Source organism: Electrophorus electricus, chromosome 4 (genome assembly GCF_013358815.1).
Source record: "Electrophorus electricus isolate fEleEle1 chromosome 4, fEleEle1.pri, whole genome shotgun sequence".
NCBI classification, from domain to species: Eukaryota; Metazoa; Chordata; class Actinopteri; order Gymnotiformes; family Gymnotidae; genus Electrophorus; species Electrophorus electricus.
In genome coordinates this window covers 20,798,740-20,814,408 of record NC_049538.1, presented here as the reverse complement: position 1 = coordinate 20,814,408, position 15,669 = coordinate 20,798,740, and the positions used below count along the sequence as shown (strand labels likewise).

Here is a 15,669-nt window from a genome sequence, read left to right as displayed (position 1 = left end):
CGAGTGTTTTCTACTGTGAATATGGAGGATAGGGTGGGTGTGGCCTAGGACATGGGTGACATCACACTCTAATTATGGTGCACACGTGCTAGCTGAGGATTGTGTATTCGCATTTGAGCATGTGGGGCTGGAATAGGATGATGAGCAGGAGCTTAGCCTTGCACTATCCTCACATGCTTCTCCTCAGAGTCAATCCCCTAGCCCCTATGCAGATAATGCTTTTAGTACTGTACAGTTTCATTCTGGCGTGCCTCCAAATGCTGATCCTCAGTGGAAGTGTGTATACATGAACATGTGATCATTGCTAGAAAGAGATTGGTAACACTGCAGTGACGCATATAGCTGTATCTGAAAGCTATTTGTAGGGAAACCTCAGTCTCCTTACTTATGTTTCCCTGAAACAGGATGTGTAACTCATACCAAAAGGAAATGAATGAAGCCAACAATACATGGAACAGAGAAAATACTCTGCTGACAGACAATAAAAGGTGCCAAAAGGAAAAGCTAATAATGAATTTATTTGAAATGAAGAAGAAGCCGCACTTCTGTAGCCACCCATGTAGCTGAATTCTAAGGCATAATTGTGTGTAGACAGTTTATGTAGCTTGCCTTATGTAGAGATAAAGAAAAAATAAATGAAGGAATATGGATTATGTACACACAAAGCTATAATATATCTACTTACTGTTATCAAATAATCCATATCAAATTATGTTGAAAAGGATTTAAAAATATAAAGAAATTCTTACTATCAGTGCACAATACGTGTGTGAGCAGTGACAGATTATCATCGTGGACAATAACTCCTGCCATTAGAAATGGCTGGAAGTGGATTCAGACCTTAATCCCACCCCAGCACACAAGCCTCCATCTGTTCCCTCAGAGCTGAGAGCTGGAGAGATAGAGGTGCCAAGGACACGAGAGCTGGGGGTGGAGCACAGAATAGTGAGGAGCAGAGCAGTCCTTGCCTCCTTCAACCTGTACAGGTTTCGTGCAATGGATTAGAAGGCCCCATTCATGACTGTGGCGTAGATTTAATATAGATCAGTATCCAGGGTTTATTGATTTATTTATGTTATTTCTTTATTTTTATTGGTCATGAGTTTATGTTATTGTGTGGGCAGGAAGCACATTGGTGCAGTGTTTTCTTCTGAGCCAAAAGGACATTGATATTATAAAATGTTTGAAATAAATAAATGTGATTATGTGAACTGTGAACACAAAACCAAAGTGAATCTGCATGTCATTTTTACTATGCCTCTATTGTGAGATGAGCTGATTGTCATTGGTGCACTGAAAATGAGCTCTGAGCACAGCTACTGATTAGAGCTAATAACTGAAAAGGGTACAGTGGTTTGAGCTCATTCTGGTGAGATCTCTTTGGGAATGCGGGTGCAGTATGTGTGGTGCATGCATCCTGTCCCCCACCAGGCTAGGAGCAGCAAAGTCCGAGCCAAGCAGACATCAGCATCAGCGTATTATGTAACCAGGCCACGCTTAAAACAGCTTTGACATAATGGTCCAGGCATGCTCAGTGCACATGATGGCAGTGTCAAAACAAATTGTCTTAACTGTGAAGAGCGTGTAAGCAAGCTCAGACTGTTCATTGTTTCACAGATCTGAGGCTGCAGGGGGTGATTCTGCCTGGAATGCATTGTAGACCTGCATAGACCTGATGCAGTAAATGCTTCATTTAATTTATGGGCCATTACGAATTGTCTATCAAAATGTAGTTTGATTTCAAATGGTTGTAAATGTGGTTTTCCAGTATTATTTTATAGGAGATAATCCTGTAAAGGAGGACAGCTCTATTCTTGTAATCTTTATTTTAAAATATTGATTCTCAGGAATGTACACCTAGAAATGCTCTGATAATTTCTAGATATGAAGACAATATTGATTCTTGGGTGTGAGTGAATTTTACAGTCATGTCCATTGTGCTTTGTGTACCTTTCAGTTATGTATAATGGTTATGTAGAGAAATTTGTCATGCATGGACCCCGAAGACTGGGCCCGAGAACTTTTGTAGTAAATTGCACATTCTACTAGTAAGTGGGCTTTTCAGTCAAACTCCTATCTTGTATGAATGACAGTGATTGTCCAGAGGATTCTTTGTTTTTGACTGTGGAGAAAAATAATGAGACCAAATCTCACTCTGTCTGCATTAGTGCACTCAAAGCTAGATTTTTTGCTAAATGTCTGGATCTATCGCTCTGGCAAATTGCTGTAGTTTTTTGTTTCTCTATAGCAGTGTATGTTTCCATATGAAGGCAATTTAGAAATAACCTCAATCATATTTAGAAGGTTGGAGTTGAATACCTCATCAAGACCTCATAACTGAAAACCTTTTCACTTATTAATACCAGAGTTTTCCTGAGCTATGCCTGTGAATCTAGTCTGCAGCAGAATTAATGTGAAATATAGTTATAACTTTGATGCTGCTGTACATGTTGTTCACAATGAATACTGTAATATAAAGAGTTATTGTGGCTCTGAGCAATCATTTCATGTTTGGACCAAACAGTACTGAACATTTGGAACAATACATATGGTGCCATATTTGAAAGGGCTTTCCCTGTTAACCATTTATATGTCATTTACAGCATTTGTACTCAGAAAAACCCACCTTTGACTTCAATGGAAGCGTTGGCATTGGGGGCCATGTCAAAGGTGTAAACACACATGTATTCTCCTGCATCATCGGCTCTTGGTTTGCTCAATCTAGTAGAGGCACACACACACACATACAACAGGACATTTCACCCAGATTAGTGCTTGGTACTGGCAGACTTGAGATTCGGTACATGGAATCAGTACTGAGCAGAAAGGGCTACTGCCAGAAAAGACAGCTTGCTTGCATAACGGTTATTATATACTTATTAACCTATGCTATAACTTACCATACACCTGAACTGGTTACCCTAACCTTAAGCAGCCAAACCTTGATTGACATGTTCTGCATAGCACAATACATCATCCATGCTGGGTGTTTTTGCATGTAAAGCTGTTACCAATACCTTTTACGAGGTAACCAACAGAGCTGAACATACATAATGCTCCACAAGTCAGAACACAATGTCAGTATGCTATTTAAGTAAATTCAATCCATGACGGCATATTTTAGCATTGTGCTGAACTTCATGTGCTTTGGGAGAATAGATGGGATGCTTGACTATGCCGTAGAAGAGCTACTGGCAGGATCCTGTCTGCTCCAGACATGAGTGTCACTAGGGAATTACTTGCATGCAGGTTGACAAGATACTGCCTTTCAAAAACATCTCACTTGGCTATAAGTGGTGCTATGGAGGCAGGAGTTGCTCAGGTAAAAGCATGGAAAAATTTTGGAAATTTTGTCTTGTTAAATATTATAGTGATTATTACTAAATTATACATTATATATTGCATACATATATAATGTATAATATATGCAGAGGTTTACTACTAAAAGAATAATAGGATTGCTGGGATTATGCCGTCGGGGGAAACCATGGTGAATAAGACCCATCTGCTGAGAGCCTTTACACTGAACCAGCATCATTTGTGCTGCATTTGAATTCCTAATTACTCTAAAACAGATTTGAAATATATATTTTCTCATGCATTTTTTAATAATCATTTCTTGATCTCCAGTTTTCAATATATCAAGCTGCTATCAACCTGCTAACAATGTTTGGCAAAAACTGTTGAGGATAACATTAAAAACTTGTTGGCAGAGATATAGTTCTATGAAAGGTTTTCTAAATTATATGAATTTCTGTATAAATGGCTCTAAAATTTGATCTGTTTATTTAAGTCATAATAATATATAACACTCTTACTTAACTTATCTGAACACACAATAATTTACAGCACACAGATTTTACCCTGTTTTTTAAGAAGGTTAATGTGAACCCCTATAATTAGTAACTCGTGGAACCTCATTGGCAGTAACATCAACCAAATGGGTTCTGTAGCTGCTGATCAGTCCTATGCAACAGTTGGAAGGTGTATTGGCCCATTCCTCTATGCTCTAGATGCCCACCTTCTTTCCTGCAGGGCAGGAGTCCAGCTGGATAGTGCTGGATTCTAGGCCTCCAGGACTGAAGTTAGGCACTCCCTCTAAATAGAACAGTTTAATTTCATGTATATTTAAATGTCTTGCTTAAACAGTCTGCTTCCAACCATGCAACAGTTTCACAAAGGTTCTAAAGCAATGCTTTGACTTGGCAATACTAAAATACAGAATTTCTTGTTTGAGTCACACCAGTGTTGTGTTGCATGAGTCGACCACCCACGTTTGAGGTTTAGATTACTGATAGATGCAATGACATTCTGCTGTACAATTTCCTGCCACAAATTCAGCTCAGCCCCTCACTAACTTCAGGCTGTCCAGGTCCTGAACTGCAGCCCCATACTATTATACTTCCTACAAAATGCTTATTCAAAACTGCTTTTGTAGCTCTTCTCAGTCCTATGACCTTCAGCTTTTCTTCTGAGGTCCTCTGAAATATGTTCTCAATGAGCCTTGTGAAGATCCAGTAACCAACATTTTTTACATTTATTTATTTTTAAATTTGGGATGTCACATGCACACCTTTTCATCAATTACCTTATTTGTTTAAATAAAGATATGGCAATATAAAATGCTGTAAGCATTGTGTGTTAATACACACACACACACACACACACACACACATATATATATATATATATATATATATATATATAAATCATTATATAATATTTCAATGTTTATTATTATAGATTATTAGATTATTATATGTAAAGCCCAACATTATGTGCTCTTATTTATAACAAGGAGGCCTTAAGGCAACACACATTCATTTCTGCATTTTGATGTGAGGAAAAGGCTTTATGATTATTATACATTATAATTATGATATAGCATAAGATCATGTCATAGGAGCCAATCATTGGCAAATCCAGACAGTTCTAGAAGATTATACTTGTTATACTTGTTATCAAGGCATTATTTTAATATCACTTGCAATTTACAGAATGCAATTGTCACATAAATGAAACTCACGTGAATGCTGTGTTCTTGAGGCCTTTTCTAGTGTTTTGGATTTCTTTTCCATTCTTCATCCAGAAGCTTTCCCGGTGGGCGGTGTGAGCGTTGGTCAGGTTACACTGTAGCGTGATGGAAGGGTTATCATCCTGTGGCTTCTTAGTTGGCAGAATCTCCTGATCAGAGGCATTGATCTTTGGCTCTGAAACAAAATCAAATCCATCAGTAATTAAAAAAGGAGAAAGGGACTTCATACAGAATTTCCTTTAGCTTGTTGTGGTCTTTGTGACAGGTATGGAAACAGACAAAAGCGAGCCTACACAACACAGACACACATATGCCAAATGCAAATCTACACATAACTGTAACAAGCTTTCACTTTTAACAGTAATTAACAACACATCGAATGTATTAAAGTATCACTTGTCTGAAGATTTATAAACTGGACTTGCTTGGTTTGATTATCTTTATATCACAGATCTGCCACTGAATCACTGAGGTCTACCATTTTCATATCCATACTTACCTTCAGCCATAACACATCTTTCCTGGAAGGAGAAAAAATAATGAAGCTCTGAAAATTAGCATGCAGGAACTACCTACTAATGTATTTTCTGGTGAATAATTGCTAGTAATACATAATAGTAACCTAATAGTACTTTGTAATGCTTGTAATTATATCAGGATCAAATGGTGGTCTATCCACTGGATAGTCTGAGCAAGTGAAGTGCTCTAATGATCAGCAATACTAGTGTGCGATGTCTTCCCTTTAATTAATCCTTTAAATACAGAATGCAGTGGCCATTAGGATTTAAGTTAGATGACACCAGCATTGTTGTCTGTGTCTGGATCTAAACAACAAATTACTGGTTCACCTCCTCCCTCTCTGCGTCAGGGTGGGGCTTCTATGGTAACCAAAATACCCAGTTGGATAAAAAGGTCGGGAAAGGGTGGGAGGGATAATCTTGATACTGGCTTGTAGAGTAAACCCCCTTGATCATTGCTGCTTTGGAGGAAGAGCGGGGGCTAGGAGTGACTCCAATTAGCATTCCTAACACCTTCTCTTGCAGTTTGGTATGTCCAATAGCCAAAGGGAATTTTCTTTCTTTCTCTCTCTCTCTCTCTCTCTCTCTCTCTCTCTCTCTCTCTCTCTCTCTCTCTCTCTTTCTTTCTCTCACACATACACACATATATACTGCCTCCCTCCTGGCCAGGATCAAAACATCCACCTCAGTTTCTTTGAGCACAAGCCACTGGCCTAAACATGCATTAAAAATGGCAGTCACATTACTTTATTCAACAGCAAGAGTGAAAGACATTCAAGTTCATGTGATCCAGCATTCTCTTTGGAAGGTCACTTACAGGACACGTGCTCAGAGGAAGAAGCACCTGCTCAGAGGAAGAGGCAATATTAAACCAGTAGTTTTGATCTTGCTACTCCTGCTTGTCACTGCAGAAATTATATGGCTCCCTCAATGAATCACTGTGAATCTCAGTAGAGTCTTTACTTTTTTCATTTATTGAATATTAACCTCAATGAAAGCTCACACAGTTTAGAATTCTTTAACAGTAAAACAATCAAACAAAAAACATTAAAAAAAAAACCTTAAGTGAAATAGGGAATTGGTGGTTCAAATTTGAGATAATCAGAGCAAGATTGCTCACATTGCTCTATGACAGGTTGTAGACACAAGCACAAACCTACACAGTAAAACTACAAAGCTAAGACAAGACCACCATGTACTTGGATGCTGTCATGTTAACAAACTATACATTCTTTTCCCCATGCCTTAATCATGTATAGCCTGTTATATACATGTGATAATGCATATTACATGTATATATGAAAACACTGACTCTCAGTAATGACAATATATATCATGTTCAGAGGGTACTTCAGTACTGAATTTTCTATTTTAGTTGCCCCACTTTTTCATATCATGTACTTCATCAAGACCAAACATCCTGAGGGTTCCCAAGTAAATATTAAATAAAAACCAAAACAAAAACAAAGAAGCAAAAAAGCCCATAGTCCTTGTAGAAGTGAGTTCTCGTTTGTGTACAGCCAGCGTGTTGGGACTTGAGTGCAGTCTCTGGAGATTGCACAGCAGTAGTTGTTATGAGAGAGGAGCAGGGCGGAAGAAGCAAACGGAATTCTTGCAAGCCTCCAAAAGCACGGAAAAGCTGCAGTTGACCAACAATCCCCTTTTTCCCATTGCTTCAGTGAACAGGTTGCTGAGCCATACACAAATGAACGGGGTCAAGCTGATGCCCATTGTTTCAGAAAGTTCAAAGGCAAAGAGCACAGCAGGATAGAATATAATGTCATTACTGATTTGTGGGCAAACAATTACTGCAAAGAAGGCACAAGGTGATACAGGTTCAGCTGGCTCAGAGGCCAGTGCTTGGTTTGGGTTTGTTTTGTTTTAGGATCAGATGTTAGACTATAACAATATGATATTAGTTTATTTCTTTATCATATTGTTGCTTTAAATGACAATAAGATATAGGAAAAAGGCAAACATTGCTAGATGGGTTCTGCCCTTCCTTGTGTCTTCTTATACTATCCACCCTTTTCTAACGGCAAAATGCACAAACACGTGACGCCGTAAGGTGTACGTGTTACAGACAAGAGCACAAAAAGTTGGGTTAAAAAATAAATAACCCACGAAACACAAAAGGTAAATAAAATGGAAATAGCCTCAAAAGAAAGTATCCTAGTAGTACAGTACGATCCATCTGAAAAAAAATAATTACGCTGTTAAAATTAAGGAAAAAGAAATGTCCAAAGACGCAAGACAGGAAGCAAGACAGGAACAGCCAGAATGGACTGCATGTACGGTGCGGGAGGGTGGTGTGGGAGGAAGAGGAAGGCAGACAGAGACTGGGGCATTTGTCTGGGTTTGTGGTCATCCACAACAAGAGGCTTCCAGGGTTTAGGAGAAAGAAGAGGTGACTAAACTGTTGTAGCTCACCTGGTAGGGCAGGTAGTGCTAATAACAGCAAGCTCATGGGTTTCATTCCCAGGCAGTGCATGTATTGTCACCCTGATAAATATCTACATGTGTCTGCCCAATGCTATAAATGTATGTTTAGTATTTCTTAAAGACAAAGGAAGATAAACATTTGAATATACAATGGGAAAAATAAAATAAAAATGCTTACCAAAAACATATAAGTTCATTGAAATATATATATATATATATATATATATATTTGACTTAAAAATATACAAAATGTAGTGGGGGATAAGTGGTTGAAGTTTTGCTTTTCTCCCTTTCTTAATTCTCTTTTTTAGCCTGTCAGGGTGGCTAGTGATGTAACACACCTGGTTTGAAGAAGGCAATGCTAGGAAACTGGGTGAGAGTATAAGGGGGGAGACCGTTAGACGTTTCACCATCTGTTCACTACAGTACATATAGACCACTCACTCTGCAACACGGAAATGGTGGCCTGAGCTCGGATCCAGGTGATGGCAGGGTTTTGTCGCAGGTCGTTGCGGCGCGGGTCGTTACTGGCCCGGCACTCGTAGGTCCCCGAGTCCTCCAGCGTAAGGCGAGTGACACCCAGCACACTGACGCCATTGGTGCCGTATGCCGTGTTGATGGACACCCGTCGCTTGCGGGCACCGTCCCACAGCTGCTTGAAGGAGTCCGCCCGGTTAATCTCAGCATACCACCACTGGATCTCCGGTGTGGGGTTACCAACCACGTCGCAGTACAGCTCAAAGGTGTCCCCCGTAAGCTTTGTCTCAGACATGGGCGACTTCACAAACCCAGCTGGAGAGGAAGAGGGTTTCAGAGTGACAGGGGGACATGGAAAGGAGGATGGGGGTGGGGAGAAGGGAGGGGAGGGGAGGGGAGGGGAGGGAAAGGCCAAGGAATGCAGGGGTGTAAAATAAAATGGATCAGTTGAAAAATGAAAGAAGAATGATCAAAAGCAAATCAAGAAGCAGCAAGCCACAAATTATATATGACTGGGAAACAGTTTGAATATAGCAAAAGACAGGATAAAAGAGCAAGAGGGTGAATGCATTAGTGAGAAACAGGTTAATGGGCCATTGACAGATTTCGTAATACGTCTTTTGACTTGCTGGAACTTTGTTAGAAGGCCTTCAGTAGAGGTCAGTGATCCTTCAAAAATATTCTCAGCATCAGTACAACATTTAAATCAGAAAGGCCCAATTATTTAGTTCTACCTATAATTTTATATCTATTAATGTATCAGTATCAAGGGGTCTACTACAATTACAGTGAATCCCCTCTCTGGACATACCCAATGTAGGTTTATCTTCAAGGTAAAAATACACTGTTTTCAGTACTATGAGTAGCATGCAAGACACTGGATGTTTATAATGGAAAAGATGACATAATCAAAACACAATATCCAAATGTGGCAGATGTCTGCATATATTGAATAACCACCCTCCCTACACAAATAAAAAAAGAAATTGAAACATACAAAGATACTGTTCGAGATTTATACATTTATAAAAGGTAAAGAAATACTACATAGAGCTATACATACGCCGCATTCTATCATTTAAATGTTTTAGAAAGAAATATTCACTGTAATTACTGCATTAACAAAAAATATTAACACACAACATTGCTGAAATTGCCTTATTTTTCATGTCACTATATACTTATAAATACTCATATGCATAAATACTCATAACTAGACATAACTAATAAACAAGTTATTGCATTAAATGCAGCAAAAAAAAAAGTTTCAAGGGCTCTTTGTAGAATTGGGATTCCCTTAACTGCTGAGTTCAGCGACCCACCCTCTGGTGTGGGGGTGTGTGTGCGCATGACGTTTCACTCTCATAATTAATCCTTCTGTCACAATCATGCTGTTGTTTGTAGGAGCCATATTACAATAAACTATTATGAGAATAAAATTCTGAGCAGTAACACGAAGCCGTCGTGGGCTTACTGCGTGACATGAAGAGAGAGAAAAAGTAGCATCATCACTCAGTTCTTGGACTGAATACTATGCTCACTATGCTCTATTCTACATTCCATATTCACTTATTCACCAAAACCATCAACAGTTCTAAAGCTTATTCCTGTTTTCAGTAATCGATTAGCATTAACTTTGAGGCTTCCAACAGAATCAGCTGCAAACAGGTCACTATATAAGTAGTACCTGCATAGTGTGATGCGTCTCACTGCCTGAGTCACACTTGGCATAAGATCAGTGGGTGGAGTGTTGTAAAAAAAACAACTGGAATATGAGAATGCCAGAAAAAAGATGCTACTAGTGCCAGTGGTGAATGGAGCTCGAATGATGCTTTATTCTGATGGCCCCTTTAGATTATCTACAAATGCAAAAATTGCAACAAAAATATCAACTGGAAATCAGGAGATTCTATCAACAGGGTTAAGGTTAGAGTAAAGTTTACAATTATGTTTAGTTTTTCGGTTGAAATTAAGGTTGGGGAAGGTTTAGGGTTAGATTTAATAAAATATTGTATATGTTTCAATTGCATTGAATTAATATTCAGTTGAATGATTAGTTAAAGATAAACTAATCATCTACAAAGTATCTAGATGGGAACTCTAATTTTACTGATGTTACTTTTGTATTATTTTTTAGCAATTTAGGCGTATTTTAGAATGAAAAAAAAAAAAAAAAATATATATATATATATATATATATATATATATATATATATATATTAGAACCCATAATAATAGCAAATGATTGCCCTGCAAATTCTGTGAATGCATTCTTAGTCTTTCTCATACACAAATAAAAATAACATTGCTAAGGACTATACTGAATACTGTAATAAACCTCTGTATGAGTGTGCAATACTATATTTTGTCAGCTCATCTGTTCTTACAATTAAGATTTTGAAGAATTCAGAAATTGTTACTAAATGAAAAATAATCCATACATAAGGTTAATTCGGTCTTGTAATTCTGTAAAATTGAGGTGACTTTCTACTAAGCATAAAATAATTCAGAACCTAGAGAGAATTTATTGACCAGAATGAGAATACTTTCTGGATTTCACCTAAAAATAAAAGAAATATTTTATCATTTGTAAACGTCTAATATCTGGTAATGAAAGTTAGCAATCCACTATCCAGCTGAGCTTGAAAATTTTAGCTGTAAACAGGACAAGAGTGTTCAGTGACTTGGAGCTTTTTTGGTCTCTGAACTGGCTTTGACTTTAGGATCATATTTGTTGGGATCATTTGCACCATTCAAATAGCAAGTACTCAAGGCCATTCCTCTTTGAGTACTACATCTCATCTAAATTAGACCACTAAATGAAAGCAGTGTCTCCATCTGTATGGACAGCTGTAAGATTAGATTTTCACTTCAGCTGAATTCCCTGCCAGAAGCTTATTAATGTGAGCCATAATTATATTCTTCTACTATGGAGACATCTGTGTGTGGAGCTGCTTGCAGCCTGGTGAACAGACCAAACCCACCATTTTCACAGAAAAAGAAAAAAAACATAAGGATCCACTGAAACCAAAAATAACTGGATCAGGCTTAGGCCTATATTCCCTGGTGCAGCAATAGGTTATGTAGACTGATTTCGTCTAACACATAAAAATAGTGAAGGGAATAACCTTGCCATGCCTTCAGCAAAAGTAACATTTCAGCTCTGGCTTAGGTAACCTCAAACAACATTACACACAACACACAGCCAGTGCCTGCACTTCAGCAGTGACATACAGATAGCTACAGCTACTATATAGGCATACATTCATTTAGGGAGTTGGATGCTCTCTTGTTGATGCACAATATTATACATTAAGTGCATGCATTTACACTTAATGATCACACATGACAAAAAATAACTTTACCCAGTGCTTCATCACATTTTATAAAAGAAAACCAAACTCCAGAGATAACTGACTACTAATGAAGGTGTACACGCTTTCAGGTCTGACTGGAGACTCCTTGGGAACCACTTGCATATCTCCATTCCCAGAAGAGAACAGGAGCTCTCCTGTGGATGGTAGATCATGACTGAGGTGCTTGTGCAGGCTGAATTCTTACCTGCCTGGCAGAGGACAGGTTTACCGGGACCACAATCTCTTCTGTGTAATGCAGCAAACTGCTCAAACAGCCTTTCATCATCATGTGCATGCAGTTACGTAGGCACAGGTGGGTAGGTCTGTGTGGGGTACATGCCTGCGATTTCAGTCTCATGTTTCATGATTTTTAAAAAAAAGTACAAATTACAAATGTCAGAATCTGTAATGGGTTAGAAGAATGATGTGTTACTTGCCTATGCCACTCCTTTGGTATGTCAGGGTAGCTGTTCACCTCAGTGGAACATCGTATCACATTTATCATTATAGTCTCCGCACAGACTACTTTCTACATTGTGTCTGACATTAATTCATTAAAATGGTATACGTATTTAGAGCTTATATTAACTAGACTTTTCAGGGGCATCATATTGATCTTTGATTATACTGCTACACATACTCTGAGGCTGCCTGCCAAAATCTCACAGTGCTGTTTATGAGTAAAACTCTTTTCACTGAATAGGATTGAAGGCTTCATTATAGATCTATCCAATACAATGGCTTCAGTATTTCTCTCATTCCTCTCTCATTTCTCCACTCAGAAAGACTTGTAATGAGGAATTTTACAAAGGGGATGTATGCCTCTCCTGAGACATGGAACCTGGCAATGTTCTAAAGCATGACAGCAATATAAAGAGATTTAACTCCGAACGACCTCCTACAGTTAAATTATCTTATTTCTTTTTAAACATCCCTTCCATCTAACTCATTCAGTATGATATTTATAATAAACAACCACCAGTTCTTGCCCGATAGCTAAACATACCAATGTTAATTATTACTTATCTTCAGTACATTTTAGTGACATCCTGGAAATGGATTACAATTGACCTTTGACAGAAACAGCATGATATCCAAGTCCATTAAAGGCACTCTCCAACTGTTTGTTGTTCCAGTGCATCACAAAAAATGCCTGAAATCTCTAGGACCTGGAAAGTGTGTGCCATGTGTACTTGTACTGATTATTCTAAATTGCCATAGTTCAGCAATGGATATCATTAATTACCACAAAAACAACAATGAAAGATTGTGAATGTCCTTAATAATTATAATAGTTTCATGTAGTCAGAAAGAGTTCGGTCCAAGCTACTGACACTTTAGATTAAAGCTTATTTGTAAATAAGATACATGTGAGTTTTAATTGTTATTTCCCTTTTAAGCTTATTCTTTTTAATAAAAGATAACAAAAGCATTGTACAATTTATGAATTCAAGCAACATGTAACTAAGTAAAATGTAGCCCAGGTCAGACATAATCCAAGACCCTTCCAAGTATTCTGAGCTCTAAGAATATTCTCTAAGAATATTTCCTGTGAAGTCTGAGTTTTTCCTTTGTAAGCTTTAATTGTTCATTGAAATGTGCCTTCCTCATATCACAGAGAAAGGCACCAACTACCATGTGACTCAACCCATCAAGAGTTAGTGGATTCAGTTCCACAAAAGAATGTTAAAGCCACAGTTCTGTGCTCCATGTCTATGCTCCAAGAATAGAAACATGCGGCAAAATGGACCAAAGCTATTTACAGTCCTGCAGATATCTGTTGCTGAATCTGTCTCTCTGAGAACCATCCATACACTCCGTGTGCAATGGTACCTGGTGGACATTCCCCATACATGCTGACTAAATTTGGTCTTCTAAAGACATCTGAATTCTTCAAAAAAGCTGTCATAATAACAGGCCCCTCGGATGACATTAGTGAATGGAATTGAGCATGTCAGCACTACATCTGACACTGTCATTTGTCTGTTTTTATTTATTTGTTTGTTGTTGTTTTTGGATTAGGATAGAATTTAAAATATGTCACACAGGCTGCACTTCACAGGTATGAGTCATAAGACTGTACTTCACAACACTTTTAAATCAGACTTTATCAATACTATACAGTTTATCTCAAGCTCCTTTGTTAGAAATCAGTCAATGCCAAGGCTATCAGCCCAGAACTCCAGACATCAAGTGGTAATTTCTAACAAATTAAGTAATAATTAGGTATAGTGGTGATTGGAATTGTTACATGAGGGCAGTGAAAGTAGCCAATATCATGAAACCACAGTGTAGCCTTGTACGAATTCACTTTGTCCAGCAATATTTATTTTATCAACCAAAATCTATGTCTTCTCACACTCTGCTATGCTGTAATGGGGACCCTCGGTGTATGAACTCCCTATATAAACTTTACATTGTATGTCTTTCTGTGACCAGTCAATTTATTTATCAATAAGAAAATTATACTGCAATATATATGATGCCTAATAATGTTCAGTTGTAGTGTAGTCAAACAAAAAATAAATAAATTTAAAAAAAAAGAAAGAAAAGGAATAAAAAAATTACAAGATATACTTTTTGTGATCAGATTGATGAGGTCATCCTGAAAATAAATCGCCACAGATAATTTATCAATTGTGTACATAACTACATGTTTAATGAATTTTTCCAACTGATAACCAGAAAGGTTTTTAAAGTAAACTGAATCAGCCTGCTTTTTAACGCAAAAAGATGTGTGGTGGGTTAAAAGGTTTTTTGTTTATTTATTTTTTAATGAATGAACTAGAGTACGAAACATACTTTACATAGGCTACGTTAAATCCTTACTCTTCATAAACAGTGATTAGATTTACGTTTGTCACTTTTGCTATCGGTATAATATAGGAAAACCCCACTGAGACATATGCGTGAATAATAATCTACGTACATAATAAATTGCCTCAGTGTAAACAAACCGAAATAGCATATAAAGGACGACGCATGAACTATGATATTATGAAAACTATGATAAATTCCAAACTACAATCCGAACAAATCAACATCTTATAACTGTATATATTATTAAATCTAAACACATACCAAAAACAAACAAACAAACAAACAAACCCAGCAGGCTGCATAGTCCATAGACTAGACTACTGAATCGGGAATCCTCTTTGGCCCGTAGCTGACATAATAAGGAACGTGGGGCTAATCGCGGACGTGGCCAACAGTAATTCCCACTTAAGGAAGAATCGAAATATAACTGATTGTGTGTGTGTGTGTGTGTGTGTGTGTGTGTGTGTGTGTGTGTGTGTGTGTGTGGTTCTATTGTAGGACAAACACTATATCACTAAACCGTTTCCCACACCCATACCAAAAAGGATACTATTGCAGAGTATAGATAGAGAGCCCAGGTGCTTCTGGATATTATACAGCCACAATGAACGATGTATAGTCTATATCGAGCCATAACGGCATCTTGAGCCTTACCGTTTTGAGATGAGACATACTGTAGTATGACATTTCCGAGAACAACAGCCGCCAGCATCTTTGCATAGGAATACATCCTTGTGTATCAATCGAAGTACCAGGTACCAGTCCAGAGCCGTTCTGAAGGAGTGTGGATGACGGTAGGTGAGCAGGACGGGACGGAGAGCCTAAGATGATGGGATGCGCAAAATTTGACCGTAGATAACAGCAAAACCACTTGGATAGGCTATTTAAAAAACTATTATTTTTTGGCAGTACAGGAGTAATGGCTGCAAGAAGTCAGAAAATCTCAAGAAAGCGGATAGCTGGCCATTTGCGGAGCAGTGTCCGTCATTGCATTGCAGACTGGAAAACCTTCGATGCCAGT

The 15,669-nt window shown here is 38.0% G+C and overlaps 1 protein-coding gene across 9 annotated transcripts in view; it reads right to left on the bottom strand.

The window, feature by feature from the left end:
- Positions 1-15,669, bottom strand: part of nptnb (neuroplastin b) — a 22,952-nt gene extending 7,283 nt beyond the window's left edge. For all 9 annotated transcript variants that reach the window (XR_004775866.1, XR_003410461.2, XR_003410463.2 and 6 more), the window contains exons 1-4: positions 15,303-15,669; positions 8,440-8,787; positions 5,027-5,210; positions 2,627-2,721 (exon numbers count right to left, since the gene is read on the bottom strand). Coding sequence is in view for 3 of the 9 variants with exons in the window: in XM_027007983.2 (XP_026863784.1) it covers positions 2,627-2,721; positions 5,027-5,210; positions 8,440-8,787; positions 15,303-15,378 (703 nt within the window). In the remaining 6 variants the exon portion in view is untranslated. The remainder of the gene's footprint in view (positions 1-2,626; positions 2,722-5,026; positions 5,211-8,439; positions 8,788-15,302) is intronic.